The sequence below is a fragment of the Condylura cristata genome, unplaced genomic scaffold (assembly GCF_000260355.1).
Source record: "Condylura cristata isolate star-nosed mole 26May11 unplaced genomic scaffold, ConCri1.0 scaffold00003, whole genome shotgun sequence".
In the NCBI taxonomy this organism is placed as follows: Eukaryota; Metazoa; Chordata; class Mammalia; order Eulipotyphla; family Talpidae; genus Condylura; species Condylura cristata.
Genome location: NW_004567104.1, coordinates 33,742,741 through 33,765,701, shown reverse-complemented (window position 1 = coordinate 33,765,701; position 22,961 = coordinate 33,742,741). Strand labels below are relative to the sequence as shown.

The following is a 22,961-nucleotide window of genomic DNA, read 5'->3' as shown; positions in this document are numbered from 1 at the left end:
ACAAAATGGTAGTAGTAAGCCCTCAAGTATCAATAAATCACCCAGGTGTAACTGGACAGAACTCAGTCAAAAGCACAGAGTGAGTGAATGGATTGAAAAAACAAAAACTATATGCTACTTATAAAACAAACAAAAAACTAATGAATTAAAGAACAGGGATGGAACATGGTTCTTCAAGACAATGGAAACTAAAAAAAGTACTGCTATGCTTTCATCTTCTAAATAGACTTTCACCCAAGAAAGGTAACAAGAGATAAAGATATACAAGGCTGAATACAGCAGGAAAACATAACTGAATACATGTGAACCCAACATTTGAATACAAAAATATATGACAAATATTAGCACCTAAAAGGAGCTATGATGGCACCATAATAGTAACAGTGAACCTTAAAACCCCACAGCAATATGTAGATCAGAGAGAAAATCAGCAAGGGAACAGTCTTAAGTGACAAATTAGGTTAAATGAACTTAATAGAAGTCTAAAGAATCAACAGAATACATATTTTGTTGAAGTGCTCGCTAAGACCATATGTTAGAAAACAAATCTGAATAACACTTTGAAGACTCAAGAGATATAAAGTTAAAAATCACCAAAAGAATAAAGAGGGAAAACATAAATATGTCAATATTAAACATGTTTTTGAACAATGATTGGGCTAACAAGCAAAGGGACCATGAAATTGTAAATACCTGGAAACAAAAATTATAGACATGGCTTATCAGTTTATGGAGTGCAGCAACAGTATGAGTGCAGATTTACAGCACTACAGGCTTACAAGAGCAAGATACAGAATCAATATATTTTTTAAAAAACTAAGCTTACATTTAAAAGGCCTAGAAAAAAAAAACTTATCAGTAGAAGATGGGATATTGGAGTAGAAATAAATGTATTATTCAAAGGACAACTCAAAATACCAATGAAACCAAGAGATGAAAAAAATACAAATATTTAGCCAGACTCACAGAAGACAAAATACAATTATACAATTAAAATCTGAGAAAAGGAGAAATTCCAACAGCTACTATAGAAATAAAGTACCAAGAATATGTATATGCCAAAAAAAAATGGGATAATCTAAAAGAAATGGATATACTCTTAGAAACATACAATAACTCAGATTAAACCAGGAAGAAATAGAAATCTGAACAGACTGATTGATCTTAAGTAAGACATTTGGAACAACAATCAAAAATCTACCCAGAAAACAAAAGCCCAGGACCTTCACCAATGGATTCTATCACATGTTCCAAGAAGAACTCATGCTTATGTTTTTTAAGAAGTGAAAAATCAAGCCAAAAGGAAAGCTTCTAAACATTTTATGAGACCAGCATTACTCTAATAATAAAGTCAGACAAGGATGTCATCAAAAAAGGAAAGAAAACTAAAGCATGCTGTCTTTGATAAATGTTGTTGCAAAAATCTTAACATTAGCAAAGTAAATTCAACAATACATTAAAAGCATCACACTCAGATCAAATGGAACTCCCTCTAGAGATGCAGTTCAATATAAACAAAATTGATAAACATGATCAATCACATCAACAGAACAAAAATATGCCCATTTGTGTGAACAAAGAGTTCAACAATCTTATAAGACTCCTAAAATGGGTATAGAAGTAACAAACTCAACATGTAAAGGCCATATTAGCCAAACTCATGGTAAAAAATGGAAAGGTTTTCCTCTAAGATCAGGAATACCACAAGGATATTCTCTCACTATTATTCAATATAGTGCTGAAGTCCAGCAATTAGAATAAAAAAGGAAGGCATCCATTTGGGGACAGAAGTGAAACTATTGCTGTATGACAATGAGTAATAATAAGCCTTGAAAGTTCCTAAGATTCCAGTAAAGAGCTATCAGAAATAAGTGAAAACAGTAACATGGCAGGCTACAAAAATATGTAAGATCTACTCTACTTCTATATGCAAATAACAAACTAGCAAAAAGATAAATTAGAAAAGCTTCCCATTTACAATCACTTTAAGTAGAAAAAATACCTTGGAATAAATGGCCAATACACTGAAAACCATAAGAGATCACTGAAAGACAGAGGAAAATACAATAAAGTTGTAAGATATTTCATATTCATGTACTGAGAGAATGAACATCACTAAAATGGTTATAGCAACTAAAGCAATATACAGATGTAACCCCTACCAAATTCCAACTGCACCAAAACCATCTTTAAAAAATAAATAAATAAAGGCCAAACAAAAGTTAATTTAAACCAGAAAGTATAATAGCATTGAGACAAAAATACATGTGGAGTAAAATAGGACAGAACTGAGAGTCCAGAAATAAACCCACACTTGTATGGGTACCTAGTTTATGACAAATGAGCCCAGAGCAAACAACATTGCTAAATGATATTGGGAAAACTGGATAGCAACATAAGAAAATAAAGAAATAAGAAATGAGTTCACAATGCCATATACAAAACCTATAAATAAATATTGTCCACATGGCCCCAAACCATAAAATATAGGTATAAAAACAGATGTAAAACAATCTTTGGGGATTTGACACTTAATGGCAAGGGAAACAAAAGTAAAAACAAATGAAATTATATCAAAGTAAAAAGCTTCTGCAAGTGATAGAAATTAAGACAAAAAGACATCCTAACTCAAAGAAATATATTTGTACATCATAAATCCAACCAAAGTAGTGTCCAGATTATATAAAGTATTCAAAGCTTAACAAAAATAACAGTTTTAAAAAAGAGCAGAGGTGCTCTGAAGAGACACCAAAAACATCACACAAAAATCATTTATGTGTTTTATTCTAAAATAAGTGTTCAGTGTTTTATTTTTAAAACAGCAGTTCTTTGAAATTTTTATTTTGTCTGCCTGTTTTGTGGGGGGGTGAGAGTGTCTAATTCATTCTGTTCCTAACCAAAGCTTCTCAGTTTGTTATGGAAAATTGTTTCACATTAACTAAAGGGGGAGGAGGTAGCATGCCAATTGTTTCCCAGATAATTAAATAAAAATACTAAATGTTTATCATTTTAATAGTTACAGGTGATATCATTTACTTTTTACAAGACTTTCAATATATCACAAAACAAAATCCTACAACAGAAACACCTAAAGCAAAGTGGATTGAAATTTAGTAGTTGAGTATAAAAGACAACTACCAGCAAAAGTAGCATCCTATATAACATAAAAAATAAACATGTTCATATTTACTAAATATGAAGTGAATATCAAAATAGAATTCAAGCTAACTACTATAAATTAGAAAAGTGCTTATATTTATAGTGCTGCAATATATACCCACAATGAAACTTAAGTTTTAATAAGCCAAATAAAACATATGAAGAACTATAGAAACAATAGGACAAATACTAAATATTAAAGGTAGTCCAGAAGACAGAAGTGAAAGGATAGAATACAAGGCAAAGAACACTAACTCAGAAGCTATTACAAGAAGCAAAGGACATTCTATCTTGACAAGAGTTTTGATTTGTTGAGATGAGTACAAATTGTAAGCAATTATGCAGCTAATACCAGAGCTCAAAACATATGAAGAAAACATTGATCAAATTGAAAGGAAAATTAGACAGATAATTGGAGAATTCAATAGTCTACTTTCTATAGTGGATAGAAAATCTAGACTGTAGATCAAAAAGGTAACAGAAAATTTCAATATACTCTGAATCAGCTTGCCTTAACTGACATATATAGAGTATCCATACAACAAACATAGGACATAGATACTTATGTGCACATGAAACATTCTTTAGTATATGACATATTTTAGTTCATGAACCTAAAACTAAAAAGAAAATTACCAAAGCCAAGCAAAACAATAAAATTATATACCAATATCCCTGATTGAATTCAACAATAAAATAAACTGTTTATCACAATTTTTATATGCCAGGATATATCCCATGGATACAAGAATGGCTCACTATATGTAAATAATTTAATGCAATGTATCAATAAGAGCAAAGAAAGTTCTAATAACAGTAGGTACAGAGAAAACATTTGTTAAGATTGAACATACACTTATGGTATAAAACTCCTAAAAAGTTTTAGATGGGTATAAAGAAACCTACTTCACTATAATCAAGCCCAAATATTACAAACTAGCAGCCAATATATAATAATATAATACCAAAAAAAAAAAAAAGCCTGAAAACTTTCCCCTTAGTATTGAAAACAAGACAAAGATTTTGTTTACCTTAGCACTAGTTTTTGACAAGAGCTATCAAACACAGGAAAGAAAATTCAAAACTAAAGATTTTTATATATTTCTAAAATCACAAAAATAGTAAGACTCCAAAAACTATTAAGAACTATAATACAACAAAGTGGTTTTTATAAAATCAACACAAAAATCCATAGCCATTTTACATACAAACTGCAAACAAAAGCAAGAGAAATTAAGAAATTGATTCCACCTGTAGTTTCAAAAAATTGATTGCCTTGCAATCAAAATTAAATATACAGATTGTACCAAAGACAAAACCATAAAGAACAGCTATCAGCATCGTAAATGCCTTCATTAAAAAAGAGGATCTCAGCGCAACACTCTAAATCTACTCCACACTGAATTTAAGCAAGTTAAATGCAAGGCAGGCAGAAGTAAGATAGAGAAAGTAAAATTAGACTAGAAAAACAAAAAGCAAAAGTTATTCAGCAAATTGACAACCCCCATCTAGACTAAGAAAACAGGAGAGAACACACACACACAAATAAAAGTGGGACATTACTGTCAACCTTACAGAAAAAGATAAGAAAATACGAAGAAAATTATATGCCACCATTATATAATATGGATTCAATAGACAGTCTTAGATCAAAACTGACTCAAACAAAGGGAAAAATAGAAAATAACTATTAAAAAAATTAAAAAGGCATTGAGGCAGTACTCAAAAACCTGCTGACAAAATATCTAAAGAAGAAATCTAGACCATTTCAAACTCTTAAAAAAATAGTGGTCGTAACATTTCCTAATCCATTTTATGACATAAGCATTACCCTATTTTGAAGCTAAGCAAAGAATACCACAAGAAAATTAGGACCCAACATACCTCATGTACATGAAAAAATTCTCAATAAAATACTATCAAACAAAATTCAACATATTAAAAGGATCACATAGCAATACCTAGAATTTATCCCAGAAAAGTAGTGATGGATCAACATAAAATGAACTATAAAAACCACATTAATAAAATGAAAAAAAACTTAGCTGATATTGAAAAGCATGCAACAAAAGTAAATGCTTTTTCATGAAAAAAAAAGCACTCAGAAAACTAGGATGAGAAGGAACTTCTTTGACCTGATAAAGGTATTCATGAAAAATAAAAATCATCCTAATCAACAGTGAAAGAGAGAACTTTCTTCCTTAAGATTTAGAACAGAACAAGGATGTAGTGGAAGTTCTATCCAGAGAAATTTGACCAAAAAAGACACCCTTATTGGAAAAAATTAAAACTGTTACTAGTAACAGATGACATGACTATATATATATTTTTATATATGTATATGTATTTATAGTGAGTGTGTATATATAGTGCCTTTATATAGTGTATAGACACATACACACACACACACACACATATATACACATACATACACACATAATCCCAAAGAACACCAAAGCTAATTAATTCAACAAAGGGTATATGATAAACCTGCAGAAACTACTTGTGTTTCTATATACCAATGAAAATTTTGTAAAATGTGTTATTTACAAGTGTCTGAAAGAATACCTAGGAGTAAATTTAAACAAGGAGGTATAATATTGTACACAGTCAATACGAAACATTAAGAGAAATTAAAGATGATCAATGTGAATGAAGTTTATGGGTTTTTTCATATGGTCATGGATTGAAAGGCATAATAGTGTTTAAATAGCAGTATGACTCAAAACAACCTAATAAATTCAGTGCAGTCCCTACCAAAATACCAATGCCCTTTTTATACAGAATGGAAGCACTTCCTTCAATTCATGTGGAAATGCCAAAACAAGAATAGCTGAAATATTGAAACTTTAAGTTGGAAAATTCACACTTTCCAATTTCAAAACTTCACCAACCCTCAGTTTCTCAACTACAAAATGAGTAACCTTAGATGAGTCCTTATGGCCCCAACATATCATCATTCTTTAGATTTACATGAGTGTCATTGCCCCAAACAGTGTACAGTATGTATTCAGTTCTCAAGTTTTCCTTTGGTATACTTGCAACTCTTAGAGCAAGACAGTCTTGTTTCTAATTAGTCTGTTATCAAATCTGTATTTTCATATCAGTCTTTGTATCTGCAAGATCTCCTTTCTGCCATCAGAGCTCATATCTGCTCAGTCACATTTAATATTTACAGAAGCAAAAAGATATAAAGAAAAAAATGGATATGGGAAAGATAAGAATATTTTTATTATACAGGTGCTAGGTACAGATTAGATGACCATATTCTTGAAGTCAAATAGGCCAGGATTGTGCTCTTCATACTACTAAATATGCACTAAAATAGCTAACGTTAAAATTATTGGCACAATTACATGATGATAGGATAATACAGGTCAACTGGAATTCTTACTCTTGTGGTGAATATGCAAACTATTACTTATTCTGAAGAATGAAACCTGATCTGCATTCAAAAATATGTATAAAGAGTTCATGGCAGGTTTAATTTTAATAGCCAAAAGTCAGAAATAAACCAAATATCCTTCAACAGGTGAATGGTTAAATAAACTGCACATCATACCACAGCAAACTATTTAGTGTAAAAAAACTACATTTATGTATGATTAGTGGCATTTCAGCCAATGATAGGCCACATATACAATGGCCTATCATTAACAGGCTAATAGTCTCCATATGTAGCAAGCTATACCATCTAGGTCCATGTAATTAATTACACTGTGACATTCAATCAATGACAAAAATCACCTGACAGTGCATTTCTCAAAAGTGTGACTTTTCCTCATCAGTAACTAATGCCTGACCATATTGATAAATATAACTTGTATTGATCTTAGAGAGTTGTGGTGAGTGGGGGAAAAAAAATAGTTGACTTAGAAATTAATCCATTTATATTACTACCTTGAAATGAAATAACAGAATTATAGAGATGTTTGTCAAAATGAGAGAAAGGACAGGTGTAGTGTGGTTGAAGGGGGCAATACTGGAGATACTTGTCATGTAACAGTTCCAAATCTTAATTGCAGTGTAGTAACTCATACCTACATGACAGTTACACAGATCTGTAGGTTCATACACACAAAATAAGTCAGTCTATCTAAAACTGATAAAATCTGATGAATTTTTGAATTATTAGTTGTGTCTGGTGGGGAATGTGGGTGAAGAACATGCGGGATATGTATACATTTTTTTTAATGTTTTAGAGCAAATTTAGGTTTATAGCAGAATTGAGTGGGAAATACAGAGCTGTATTCCCTACGGCCCCACACTTTCAGTATCCCCCACTTTTAACATTCTCCAGCAGAGTACCATATTTGTTATAATTGATGAACCTATATTAATGCATCTTTATCACCCACAGTCATAGTTTATAGGACTCATGTTTGGTGTTTTGACACGTGTCCACCATTGTAGTTTAATACATTACAATACAGAACAGTTTTACTGCACTAAAAAATCCTTTGTCACCTTATTCTTCACTCCACCTTAATCCTAGCAACCCCTATATTTTTATTATTCCCACATTTTGCCTTTTCCAATGTCAAATAGTTGGAACTATATAGTATATTACCTCTCAGATTGCCTTTTCTTTTTGACCATAATATATGGGTATTTTATCTCAGCTCTGTGAAACATGAAAAAGGAGATGTGTGTGATATATCCCTTGGCTGACAATCATTCAGGAAAGCTAAAGCAAATATATATGTGTATAAATGTGTGTGTGTATATATACACACATACATATTTTTCCTATTTTAATGTTATTGGTATGTATTTATTCTTTAATAAACACCCTTAAAAGTCACCAGATGCATCCTATTCTACCCCTCCATCCTCAGTCATTTAATATTGTTTCAATCATATTCAGTTTGTGTTTTAATAACATGTGGTTGCTCACTATACATTAGAAGAGGTAAGATAAAAACTGGGTTTAAGTTATATTCTATATGTCAGCTACCCATTACTGTAACTGTATTGTAATCATTATTTGCAACTTCAGCTATCCCGTAGCTATGCAGACTATTTCAGCTTAGTGCTGTACATAGCTATATCTTCGGCATTGCTTGATACTGGCTATATTTGATATAGTTTTATTTACTATGGTTAAATGCATAGTCTTAATTTAATTTCTCATGGTTTTCAAAATCCACTACTATTTTGACTTAGTATTATGTTCAACATTTATTTTACCATATAATCACCCTCATGACATAGGAATAATACTAATTTTGCTTTCTAGGACTTCAAAAGTCTATTCAAGTTTAGTTAATAAAACTAACTTGCCAAGTACTAAATTAAATTTCCATTTGATTCTTCTATAAAACTTTGGCAAATATCTTTTTTAAAATAATTCACTGAATTTCAAGAAACCATTTTTCAGTAAGTCACTATTGCAATTTACTTTAAATAAACTTAATTAAATCTCAGTTTAAAGGTACAAGAGAACCAGGTCATGTAAAGAAGAATGCTTTTGGAAGTTTTTTTTATGTGGTAAAAGCTAACAAAACCACATCAGAGACATATTTACAAGTTTCAAGAAGCTTTTTAGAAACATTTTTTGAAAGTTATAGTACTCTATTAGGAGATAAATACCACAATGTACCTTTCATATACTTAATTGTTAAGACTAGCTGGTTTCCAATTCGTATGTATAATCCACGAATATTCGTTTTTCTTTTGTATTTAGCATTATTTCTTTAACATGAATAGCTAGAAGGACTGTGTCTGGGTTACAATTAAATATCTTTTAATATACTTTATATCAACTCATATCTTTTTTTAATTTTAGTGTTGCAAGAAAAGTTTAAAATGTTAATTTACTTCCACATATTTTAAAAACCAACTACAAAATTTGTTAAGTTAATCAGCTCTATTAAAAACAGAAGGATGTAGCCAAATACTCTGAGCTGTCCAGATACAGTAATATCAGGTACAGTAATATCTGATTGACCTTGATTCAAATGTAAGGAAATTTTGCCACTACAACAAGGGGTGGGGGTAAATCAGTATGTAAAATAATAATTCATTGTATCCTGTTGTGAACTGAAATTCAATAATAGTCATATGAGACAGCCTCCAAAAGAAATAGCTTAGCAGGAATTTTGACTTGGCAAGTCCAAGAGTTCCAAGTAAACAAATTTTCCTTTCTTGGAGCTCTGCCATACGCTCTAGTCTGAGTGTGATCAGGACCGCAGTGCATCTGGTATTTCCCTGGGCAATCCAAGCACCCTGGACAGGGCATCAGATCTGTTACAGGGACAATTTTCCTAAGAGGTATATTTTTGCAACTTTACCCCCCCAAACTGTTGCCATTTTCTAACTCACCAGACCTTCATATTCTTCATAATTAAAGGCTAGATTTGATAGTAAAGGAGGTGTAGACCTCTTCAGTTTTCTCATGGCTAACTCATTATAGGATCTTTTTCTATATGGGAAATCTGAGATCAATGTTTGCATGAAAGATGATTGACCTCCAAAGGTTCGGGTCTCTTTTTAAATTTTTTATTCCTTTTTTATTTTTTTTTTTTAACAATTTTTGCTTAGAATTGAGATGCAAGCCAGAGATGGGGTGGGGGTTGGGTGAGAGGATTCACCAGAGAGAGTGGGGAGCAGAAGAGTTAGATGTACTGAAATACACTGCTGAGGGGAGCAGCAGGCGAGACAGGAGAGGTCTGCGCCACCATATGTGGGTTAGCTCCTGGCTGGGGATTGAATTTAGAACTTGAGGTAGTAGTGCTGAGACTTCATCCCTATGCCACCACAGAGGCCCCAAAGATTTGGGTCTTAATGTGCATGAATTATGTAAGCCACTCCTAAATCCTAAGCATATCTTCTAATTCACTACCCTTCCCAAATATTCTAACTGACCTTGTGGCCCAGTTTTTAAGCTTATACACAGTAAATGAAACAATCTGGATTCAAGTTCAGTTTCCATGAACACTATTTATGTAACACTAGATAACGCTGGAGGTCGTGTTTTTTGAACTTGAATTTCCTTGTATGTAAAATCGGGCTAATAAAGCACCTGCTTTAGGTTGTTGTGAACAAATTAGTAATGCATATAAAATGCCTGGCACTTAAATATTAAATAAATGTTAGCTTTCATCTTTTAAAAATTAGTAAAACACTACTATTGCTGAAACTTAATTCTCATCCTTGTACTAGTTGCAAGGGAATCCAGGAAATGTCCAAGTTTTCAAACTCTACAATACAGAAAGGCTACAAAGGCGTGGACCCTGGGTGCCAGTTCCCCATGTCCGACATGGACACTAAACATGATTCTTCTCCATTTAATGCTATTATCTTTTGAGTCACTAAAGAAGCACATTTCAAAATTCTAAATACTGCAGAACTGTGAGATGACTTGTTAGCATTCAGAAAATAATGACACTGAAATATACCTTAAGTGTTTAAGTTATAACATAGTAAATTTAAACTAAAATGTTTTAGAGCTTGTGTCTCAGACATATGTTGTTTTAATACTCAGAAATAGGTCTGGCAATAATTTTGATCTAGAGTTTACTATGTAACCAGCACCTTTTATCACAAAATATTCCATTAAGTAGAAAATTTACAGAGGAGGAAACTAAGCATTAACACTTCAGTAATTTGTACAAATAATAAATGGTAGAACTGGGATTTGTGCTCAGGTAGTCTAGCTGCAGAGTTAATAATCTTAAAAATCACTTTTAACTGTACATAAAGATACTTTTCATTCTGCATTTTAAACGGTGCACTTGAAGTACTCCTAAACCTTGGAAATAAATAGATGCAGTTAAGTTATGCAAAAGAAAGTTTAATACCACTCAAGTGATAGAATATAAACTTAAGTCAAATTTAAAAAATAAATCTTAGTAGTTTATAAAATTTTGGTTAACTACTAAAATTGTGGCTAAGTCTTAAAATAGCAAGAACTTGGATATCTTCCTTTGGTTTGGTTTGAGAAATGATTAATTTTCTTCCTTTATTCTACATTCATGGATTCATTTATAGTAAGATTCAATTATGATATTTATGCTGCTTTCCTCCTCTTGGTACAGATCATGTAAATGGACACTGTACAAGTCCAACTTCTCAGAGTTGCAGTTCTGGGAAACGTCTTTCTAGTGCTGATGTTTCAAAGGTAAATCGCTGGGGTCCTGGAAGACCACCCTTTCGAAAAGCACAGTCAGCGGCTTGCATGGAAATTTCACTCCCAGTTACAACGGAAGGTAGGTTAAAAATACCATTTTTGTGGATGCAATTAAAACGTGACGAGCAGGGTAACAGGAAAAGAGCTTATATGTAAAAAATACAGCTACTCTAGGTAATGAGTAACTGAAGGCCTGTTGCCATTACTCAAATTTCATTCATCATCACACTACTTTCTTCATCTCTTAGATCTAAATGTTCTTATTGGTAGGGTCCCACTTCCTCTCTAGAAAGGGAGACCTACCTATGCCTTAAGCTGTTCTCTACCTTCCCAATCACAATTGAGTTTCTTTCCATCTCAGTGGTAAACCCATTAATGTGTCCATCTGTCCAGTTGTTTAATGTCTTGCAACTATTTCCTGTCAAGTGAGAGTGACCAAGGAAAAGAAAATATGTAAGTTATAAAGTTCATAACCTTCATCTCCATGCTTTTGAAAAGGTTTGCTTATTTAGGAATAAGTATGGGTACAGGGAGGTAAGCACAAGAGGTGGATGGTGAGCAATTTTTAGGAGAAAATCTTGTAATTTTGCTGCTACTGCTTTGCTGATAAAGAACTCTGGGGTGAGAAACAGGAAGACATAATCTTAGAAAGGTTTGCTATAGGGCCCATGCTATTACCAATCCTCAAATAAGCTTCAAAAAAGTAATTATCTAAATTATTCTTCAGAAAATGTTTTATTAAACTTGTTTTTGCCTTTGTTTCTTTAATATTATGATATACTATATCTAATTCATTGACATACAGTGTGATCTCTGAGGTGTTTGAGTCACTTTGAATGTTGATAAACCATAAATAGAAACATTGGGTAAATTAATAGCTAAGAATGTTTTAAAAAAATGTAAAGGTTAAAAGAAGTAGAACTCAATCACTAGATTGAGAGTTGGCAATTTTGAGTTTTGAATACTTCTCCCTCTAACCTGCCCTGAATTCTAGAAAACTATTTTAATTCTATTAATATATGTCACCAGATCTATAAAATATGTAGATTATAGCCAAGCTCCCTGCCATCTCTAAATTCTATGACAAGTGCTTTTACAACTGTGCTAAGGGTTTGTAGAAAGGGGGATCTGAAGAATACTGTATTTCATTTTCTAGAGAAAGAATCATTTGAGAAACTTAGTCGCTTCATAAAAATAATTGAGGCCCTCCCTGGTGGTGCAGTGGGTTAAAGCACAGCACTAAGAAGCTTAAGCCACTTCAGCATGAGTTCGATTCCCGCCTGCCCCGGAGGAGATCCACATGGTGTGGCAGACCTCTCCTGACCCGCCCGCTGCTCCCCTCAGCAGTGTACTTCCTCGATCTGCCTGTTCTGCTCCCCGCTCTGTCTCTGGTGAATCCTCTCACCCTCCACATCTCTGGCCTGTACCCCAGTTCTGTATGAATAAATAAATCTTTAAAAAATAAAATAATTGAGTCACACTTGTACTTATCAAGAGGAAAAGCAGAGTAAAGAATGAGGAACTTATGCTCTAGAGTGGTTGATTTTAAGAAAACAACTTCCTTAATATTGTTTAACTGAGGTGGTGAGTTTATGCTTGCTGGAGTATACACCTGTGCAAGTGTTTATGGGCAGGAGAACTTAACACTACCCTGTTTCCTCTAAGGGGGCTGAAACCCTCTGACAAGATTACCATTACTACTGGGATGGCATCCTGTACAACTCCTTATTTGGACTGGATTTGAATTAAAAGTAGGCAGCTTGAACTAATTCAGGAAGGTAACACTTGCTCTTGAGCCTTGGTAAATAGTTCAATTTTTACAATTATAATTAGTCCAGATATAGTTAAACCAAAAATCATGTTAGGAAAATGCATTTGCCACAAAACATTTGTGACACAGTGTTGTAAGTGGGAAATGCCAAGAAATCACTGAAAAACTTCTAACAATAGAGAGATGAGAGGGAAGCATAATTTAGTACCAGAAATTATAACCTTAACTACTTAGTAAAAAAATTTTTTTTCAGATTAGAGATTTCCATTTAACTTGTGAAATAATGTAGAGAGAAAAAAAAAGATGAACTGAAACTCTGGAAACTCAAGTTCTGGTCCATCTTTGCCCAAATTTATGATTTATACTTTTGGAGTGCAGTCTTTCCACCTTCAAAATAAGCTGGTAATTGGATCAGCTGCTTTCCACATCAGTTAAGAATCAAATACAACTTCCCCCTCATAATTTTAGTTTTCATATGTTAAATCTGACTACTTTTTCTGGAAACACACTAACGAGTCATTTCTGTTTTGTAAATTTCCGTAGAAAGCCGAGAAAATTCCTACAATCGTTCTAGAAGTTCCAGCATCTCCAGTATTGACAAAGATTCTAAAGAAGCAATTACAGCACTATACTTCATGGAGTCCTTTTCTCGAAAAAATGATCCCACCATCTCCCCGTGTTTGTTTGTTGGAACTAGTCTGGGAATGGTGTTAATCCTCTCCCTCAATCTACCTTCAGCAGATGAACAGAGATTTACAGAGCCAGTCATGGTATTGCCAAGCGGTAAGAGTTTTTCTTCCCTCATTGCTACTTTTTCAAATTTAGACAAAAAAATTTGCAAGGTCTATAAACATTTGGGATAAAGATTGTAAATACTGTGTTTAGAACTACTGAGAAATTACCAAATCATTCGCTATGTTACAACTTACATTTCCTTCAGGATAAAACAATCATTTCTGTGTAACTATAGACCTTCCAACCTAAATACTACATTGCAAAATAAGTGTGTGTAAAGCACTGAGGGAAACCTTAATGCAAAAGCTAATTTTTTTAAATAAATTGAAGCATTTCTTCAACGTTGCATGCTGGATCAGAGCCTCTGAGTGTTTATACATCATCTTTGGGGAACTCAGAATGATTAAACAAGTGGTCTTACTTGAAGTAGCTTTCTGAAGTCTTTGATCCTCTTCCCATCTTATTTTAAAAGACCTGCCACAAAATTTCCTCCTCTTTTATCCTAGTACTAAAGAATTTTCACCTAAGTTAGGAATATCACTGCTAAAGTATATGTTGCATTTTAAAATTTCTTATCAATAACTCCTGGCTCTCTTTCCTCTATATGGTAAAACTATATGTAAAACATTTTAAAAATCTATTAATATGTAGGAAAAGGAACTTTATTTTAACATTATAGTACTGCAATTTATGTAGTTATGTTTTCTTTGCTTCTGGTGCACTAAATTCATATAGGTGGATTACTACTTATTATAGGTGTAAGAGTTAACTCTACCATTGGTATCATGGCAAATTCAGAAAAACGTATCAAGGTTTTTTGTGGTGTATGTGGCTTAAGCAAGGAATGCTTCTTACTCATACTTTTGGAGGTTACTCATCCAGCATTAAGGTATCAACAGACCTGGTTTCTCCCAAGGCCTTTCTCCTTGGCTGATAACCTCTCACATGCCCTCATCTGGTGGTCTCCTTGCACACATCTCTCGTGTGTCTTGGTACACTCTCGTCGCTTCTTAGAAGGACACCAGTTTGAATCAGAGCACACGCCAAAAGCCTCATTTTAACTTAATCATCTTTTTAAAAATTCTGTCTGAAACAGTCACGTTCTGTGGTAGGGGGGCTAGACCCTCAACATATGACTCGGGGAGAGAGGACACAATATTCCCCAAAAGTGCTTGTATTTTAAAACTTATATTAGGCCCACTGTATTCTAATAGTAGACATGTATTTCACAATGAATATATATTTTATTGTATTCCTCATTTTAAGGAATATACACAATTAGTTTTAAAATTTATCTGAGGTAACACTGGTTTACAGCATTGTATGCGATTCAAAGAAATAAAATAGGCTCATCATACCTCCTCACATGTGCATCACCAGACCAAGGAAGGGCCAGATTGGTGAGATCATAATGCATTATTAAGTGTTAATTCACTCAACTATTTAAGTCAATAAGCTGTTATATGTATGAAATGCCTAATATGTGCCAGGCACTCCTAGCAAGTTTTAAGGAAAAGTCAAACCGCTGTACACACAAGTTTACAACTGAGTTGTAAACAATTTTCTGATGATATTCCAGTAAATGTGGTTTTCTGTGTTACAAGCACAGTAATGGTCTCTGGAACTAATTTAACAGATCCCTCAATATTTCTGGAAAGTCCCTTGTCATTCTTAGCAAAATGATGGCAAGGTAAAAAAATAAGTATAGATTTAATATTTTGGCAACTGATTTGTAAACATTTGCAAAGTTTTTCTTTTCATTTAAAGAGATAACAAGAAGCTGTCTTCTCCAAGTTTCAATGTTGTTATTTTCTCATTATTTTAAGACCTTAGTTAATATAGCAATCTCAATTCAGCTACTATAACAAATGTACCATCCTAATAGAAGATGTTAATACTAGATGAAAGCATAATAGGAGCATATGGAAACTGTTAAGTTTTCTGTAAATCTAAAATTGCTCTTAAAATAATGTAACCCCATATTTAAAATTTAAAAAAAGAAAGTTTAATTAAAGAAGAGATACTTATTAAAGAGAAAACTATGAAACTGGTTTCAGATCTGTTTTTTTATAGTTAACCATGAAAAAAGGGAATGCCTAACAGCTATGACAGGCTTTTAAAAAAGGAAGATGTAGTTTTGTCAGAAATGATAGATGTAACCGATGCAAATTCAAATTGAAATTGAAAATTCTGCCTTTTCCTTCATCATAGTTCACTCCTGGACTCCCATCTTTTACCCTCTTTCCAATATTTAGTATTCATTCCATACCAGCTCTACCACTCTGTCCTCTCTCTCAGCTATAGAAGACATGAAAACAGGTTTGGTATTGGAGGTTGTTTCCCTCCTTCATTGCTGTTGCTGAGGTGGATGACAGACTCAGGTTCTGAATGAATTTTTTTTTTCCTTTCAAGACTTTGTGACTAGCATTTTAGCAATCGGTCTAGGAAAATACATCCAAGTCTAGTAATTCCTTAAAGTTGAGTATAATTCATTTTGAAATTTATTCATCCCTTCAGTCAATAAGCATTCAGCATACCCACACTACTGAAGTAGGCACTGGGAATACAACGGTGATCCTTGTACTGGGTATTTATAGGGAAGAACAAAAACAAGCCAAAAATTACAGTAAGGAATATAGAGAATATTGTGGCATCATGGGAAGATGACTTGGGCAGAACTCTGAGAAAGGAGTTATCTGAAGTGGGAGTGCACAGTCCTGCTGCTTATGCAGTTGAAACACAGCACAGCTAAGGTGGAGATAGGGTGGTGCTAGATGTGTGACTGACCAGGAAAGTCAGCAGGGAGACTGGGGCCTTAGTTGTGTGAAGAAGTTGGAAAAGCTATCCTATCAGTGGACATTTTTTCAGCACAAAAACAGTATGCAATATGCTTTTTTATTCCTCAACAATGGTTCTTAAATTTTTGATTTTATATTATACAAAAAAGGCAAAAACAGGACAACAAATGAACATTCTGCTTGACATCTTCCTTTTCCGTTAATAGTACAATGATATTATCTAAACTTCTATCCCTTTAGTCAAATAATGACAAATTTAAAAACTATCCCTGAGCATACAGTCTGGGGGGTTGGGGCAAAGAGGGAAAGGAGAACAATGACTTGTGCACCATGGGTAATTACATAAGAGGTTGCACTATGGTGGTGATACTGAGGGGAGGGAGGAGTTCCTAACTTCCAAAACACCAACACAATGTAAGTCAATGCTACCTCAATGAAAAAAAATAATAATCTCACCAGATTTATTTAGTTATTATATTCCCTGGAATAGCTTTCTAAGCACACAGAACTAAAGAATCTTAGAAAGGAGGTACTTGAAATAAAAAAGGATTTAAAGAAAATATATAGAAAATTGTCAAAGATTTTATGGGAAAATAAGATTTTATCTAAAGGAAAGATTTTTAAATGTTTCATTTGGAAAGATTTTTAAATGTTTCATTTACAAAGTAGTAGGAACCAAAAAATGAACTACAGATTTAAAATCCCAGTTCTGTTCTCACTTTCTAATCACTGTCTCTGTATGGGTGTTACTTGAGTATTATTTCCATCACCTAATTTCCACGCACCATATTTTCTATATTTTAAGCTGTTACTTAAAAAAATGATCTAAAGTCAGTCTTACCTCTCCAATATTACTTTCTAGCACCTGCTCCCAGGTCCAGTCAGTCTCATTTCCTCACTTCCTGTCTCTCATTTTGCTATACCTATATATCACTGGTAAATAAAGTATACGTTGTTGTTACTAAATTTAGGAAAACCTGTATCAAGTTTCTTGTGTGAACTGTAAGCTTTGGAAGAATTTTCTACAGACAAGCTTTTGGCTCCATACATTTCAAATTTCAAGTCTTGCTAATGTTGGAATGGTATAAAATGACCTCCGGCCTGCACTTTCATGAGCTATAATATCGGGGTCATGGGAATTTTCCTGAGACCCATTTGTATACCTGCAGAGCAAGTGATAACCCAGACATGGTAGTGACAAAGAACCACCTATTGATATATCTCACTAACCCCAAATTAAATGTGGCCCATCTCAATTTCCCCTTGTCTGATCCCTGGATATTTTTCTTTCCAGTATAATGTCACCTCACTGGAGAAAAGCTAGAGTGAAGAATGAAGTTTGCACTAGTTAAAATACTTTAGTTTCACAGATTTAATAAAAATGGATGAACCTATGAACACACTGTTACATGTAAGCCTTGGAGTCAATGCTAGTAGTGAAGGCCCTGCAGTGCAGCTTCACTAGCTTCATAAGAAATCTGCCTCCAGAGTGGTGGTGCTGGGCACACCGTAAATGACTAACGTATAAGAGGAAGAAGCAAAGTGCAGATTAATACATTTAGGGAGAGTCAACATGAGAAACGCTGTCCACGCAATTTATACTAATGAAACCTTGGGAAATGAAGAAGGGAAAAACTATCACCAAATTAATTCCACTAAATATTATCAATACTGTCAACCACTAACCTACAAGCAAAGTGCTAGATTTCTAAACCTAATAAGGCAAGTACCTTGTTTACAAGGTCTTATTAGCCCAACTGTCAATTAAAGGTTTGGAGGTAGCAGTAGTAGTTTCATTTGACTTAAAGCCTGGTAGAGCAAAATTAAAATGTAAAGCAAGTAAAGACTCATGGAAACGGATTTATCATGTATTTTCTACAAATTTTACTCATATTATGTACTAAAAATATTGTGATTTACCAGTTCAGATGATATATTATATAAACTTAGATATATTTTTATTTTCATATTTTATGTTCTTAACTTTAAATCAGTGCAAACGCATCTCAAAAATGACCTTCCCCCTTTACTACTGTTTATCTCCAAGTAGTGTTCTTTTGCCTATTGAAAGAAATATCCTCTAGACCTCCCCTCTAGACTTTTACAAACCTACTCAGAAGTCCCATATTTGCTAGCATCCAACCTCTTTCAAGTTCAGCTCTGATAAATAATTCATACAAACCTGAAAATGATTAATTGCTACCACATATTAATTCACAGAATATGAAACTAGTTAACAGTTAACAGGCTTGCTCTGGCAATCATTTAGCTAAATGAAACACAGTTGTACCCAAATCTCAACCTTGAAGAGAAACTTTGTTATATTAAAATATTTCAATATTTCAAGTCTATACATTTCAAACATTTGTGATTCATGCATTAGTTATCTTACAAGCCACTATAAAACACAGTAAGAATATAGTTAAAAAAATCAATATACTCAGTCAGAAATAAAATATATTACAATACCACACAAATAAAAAAAATGAGACTGCTATGATTATATACGAACAAACTGGAAAAACAAAAAAGGAACAGATTCCTAGAACATCAACCTACCCAGATTGAATCATAAAGAGAATTCTGAAAACACCTATAGCTAATGAAATTTAAACAGGAATCACAAACTTCCCAACAACAACAAAAAAGCACTCATCTCTTTTCTAAGGAAACTTTTCACACTAATTCCGTAGTTGTGGACAACAAATTCTAACCAAACAGACATGTGAAGTGCATTGAATCACTGAATTTAAGAGGGGGGGTCGGGGAGAAGCACCTGGAGAGTATCCATGTTACCCTCAATCAGAATTACCGGGACATTTTGTTACAACACAGATTATTGAGCCCAGTCCTGGGTGGAACCTAAGGATTTGCTCCCAGTGATACTGATCCACCGAGAGCAACTTTATGTGCTGGAATGGAAAATACCTACAATCTTCCCTCTGAGTAGGGGAAATCCAGTCCTTCCTCCTGTATAGTTCTATTTTCACACAACTCACACACTCCCACTTCTAATATCAAATGTGTACAGGCTCCCCCCCACCCCCAAACAAACAATTCTCTGCAACTCCAGCTGATGTCCTGCAAGTTAAATCTGCTCCTACACTGTGTGCTGGGACATAGCGTCAGAACCCACAGACAGGTTAAAGTTTCAGTCCCACAAAACACACACACACACACACACACACACACACACACCTCCCAGGTCAACTGGACCAAGTCTCTTTTGTTACCAGTACATTTCACCATTTGGTTATAAATCTAAGGTTCCCACTCTTTGCTACAGCAGTGCACAGAACCCAAAACAAAACAAAACAAAACTGGTTTACTCACAGTTTAGCAGCTCATTAAAATGGGTACAGGTGAATATCCAGATGGAAGAGATGTGAAGGGCTCTGGGTCCATGTCCTCTCCAGGTCCCTGCACCTCCACTGCCCACCGACCAGGAAGCTCTCCAAAAGCCACTTTTGGGGGTTTTAAAGGAGGTGTCATTACATATGCATATTCACTGACCATTGGCTATAGAGCTCAATCGCCAGCCCCCATCACCCCGCCCCCTCTCTGGAATTTGGTCCTAAAATTTAATCTTTTAAACTAGATGGTTCCCCTGGCAACCAGTCCTCATCCTCAGGTGATGCCCATAATTACCTCTTTAACATAACCAAAGACATCTAAGTGCCTCTCCTCAGTAGGAAGAAATGCAAAGAGTTCTTTGTCAGAAATGGGGCTAAAGACCAAGTGTATATATATATATATATATATATATATATGTGTGTGTGTGTGTGTGTGTGTATACATACACACACACACACACACATCTACACAGATGGGGGCTTCACCTATGAATTCGGGGAAGAAAGGCACATGCATTTATCTTAATCTAACACCTTCTACTCTGAAATTTTCACCTTCTTCAAAGAATTTCTATCTCCATCCCCTTTCCTGCTTTATTTTTTTCCCCTAATATCTACTATCTTACTTATGTATCATATATAGTGTCTTTCTCTAACATAGAAAGTTCTATACAGGCAGGGATCTTTAGTGACTCTTATATCACCTGTACTTGAATCAGAGCCAGAACACACAGTGAGACCTCAATAAACATTTCTTGATTGAATGAGTAAAGATCGTGGTGCAGATGGTTGGTGATTTGGAAAGCTGTAGTAAGGTGTGCTTACAGCCAACAAGACCTCTTTTAACAGAAAAGACTTAGTTACTTGTGTGGTGAATTATTTACTATATATGGATCTTATTATCTATATAAGCCCTTAAATATAAGTTTCCTTTACAAGTAAGTATATTTTTGAAATACAACTAGCTTATAATTTGGAGATTGCTGAAGTTTTTTCTTTTTGTAAGTTGAGAAATATTATAGAGAGACAAAGATTAATAATACATTGTTGGGAAAAGTTAAACCCTGTACAAGCCTACTAAATAGAATACATTCAAAGCATTTTTTTACTATAAAATAGAAAATAAAACAATTATTTTGGCTAGAACAGCTGAACAACTGTTATATTGGTGCTGACAGTACATGCATATCAGATATAAGCAAAGCGGTTTCCAAAAGATAGAATTTTTTTCCTTTAAACCTCAGGCTACCTCTAAATTGAGGATGCTAGGATATTAATAATTAGAATGTCTTCCCATGGTAGGTAGTTATGGGAGTGTGGTTTTATAAAAGTGTAGATGAATTCTGATCAAATTATCTTCGTAGCTCTGGGCATTATTTTTCCTCCTGCAGGGTGGGAAAGCTGTACGTTTAAATCTCAGCCCTCAGAACAAAGAGCCTAAATCCCTACATGTTACCCTTGTAGGGCTTTTTAGTTTTATAAGCTTAGTTTTATAGTTGATTTAATACCACCAAGATATTAAGTCATCAAATTGTTATTCTGAATTTGGTAAGTTTTAAGTATACTTCACTTTATAAATGGTAAGTCTCTAAATGGTATGCATCTTTACCCATCACCCTGTCCTTTTCAAGTTTCTGACACGTGTACGTGTTTGAGGCTTATCAACCCAGGGTAAGCCCTCATGTGCCCTGAGTGATATCAAAGGACAAAGGGGGAAAAGTCTGATGGGGCAGTCTTAGAAGGGAATCTGGAAATGTACAAAGATAAATCGATCCCTACGTTTTATAGTCCTCTAAGGCTGGTAAAAGTCACCCAGAGGTAACAGTCTGGCATGGACATTCCACCTTGGAGAATCCAGGTGAGTAAACTTTTCTGTGTAAAGATGAATTAGCCAGCTAACAGCCAAAGATAGTTTTCCTTTTCATACACTCAGAATGCTAGTGTGAATGCTAGATGTTGAAATTTCCCAGAATTTTTATTGCATATTCAATTTCAGAAGAACACTTTCTAGTGATAGAATCTATGAAATAAGTGGAATCCAGTGGCATAATTATTTTCAGCTGAAGTCATTTCAATAAAAAAAAATTGTAAGTTTTCTTAAATTTGCTTTTTAAAAAATAATTTTAAGGGGAACTACAAAGTACAGTCAAAGAATACTGGATTAGGAGTCAGAAAAACAGCTCTAGTCCAGCCTGACTCGCTCTATGACTCAGTATAGGTCTCATCGTTTCAGGGTTTCCATTTTATCATTAATATAGTAAGAGGGTTGGTGTCAGTAGACTCCTTTAGATGAGCTCACATATCTACTGATTAACATTTATTATGCTAATATTGTGACTATTAATTATCATAATATAAAACATGTATTTCTTATGGATGACTACCAGCTGTTTTACAAAGAGTCTCATATGCCAGTGACATAAAATTGTTTTTATAGGTACATTCCTCTCACTGAAAGGAGCTGTGCTAACTTTTTCCTGTATGGACCGAACTGGTGGATTAATGCAACCGCCATATGAAGTTTGGAAGGATCCAAACAACCTAGATGAAAATGAAAAATCCTGGAAACGGAAACTGGTCATGAACTGCCCCTCTCCATCCCAAGAAGCAGGAGATCATCAGTATACAATAATTTGCTCAGAAAAACAAGCCAAAGTCTTCTCACTGCCTTCTCAGACTTGCCTTTATGTTCATAACATCACCGAGACATCTTTTATACTGCAAGCAGATGTGGTGGTCATGTGTAACAGCGCCTGCTTGGCATGCTTTTGTGCCAATGGGCACATCATGATAATGAGGTACTTCCCTTCTTTATAAATTACCTGATAATACCAACAGTGCCAGTAAGGTACATTTTGACAAGTACATGTGTAATGTGCAAAAAGTTATCAAGTGCAACCTAAGATCTTTGGTTCACTGTGATGTTTTCTTGTTCAGCAACTTGAGGATGCTTTGGGTTTTTTCTTTTATTATTGCTAAAAGTGATTTGCATTGTAAATTAAGTATTTTTTTTT

The 22,961-nt window shown here is 34.0% G+C and overlaps 1 protein-coding gene across 3 annotated transcripts in view; it reads left to right on the top strand.

Annotated features, from left to right (window-relative positions):
- STXBP5L (syntaxin binding protein 5-like) overlaps nucleotides 1–22,961 on the top strand; it is a 150,325-nt gene that overhangs the window by 118,425 nt on the left and 8,939 nt on the right. For all 3 annotated transcript variants that reach the window (XM_004675175.2, XM_012734655.1, XM_012734654.1), the window contains exons 22-24: nucleotides 11,199–11,369; nucleotides 13,605–13,844; nucleotides 22,385–22,745. In XM_004675175.2, coding sequence (XP_004675232.1) covers nucleotides 11,199–11,369; nucleotides 13,605–13,844; nucleotides 22,385–22,745 — 772 coding nt within the window. The remainder of the gene's footprint in view (nucleotides 1–11,198; nucleotides 11,370–13,604; nucleotides 13,845–22,384; nucleotides 22,746–22,961) is intronic.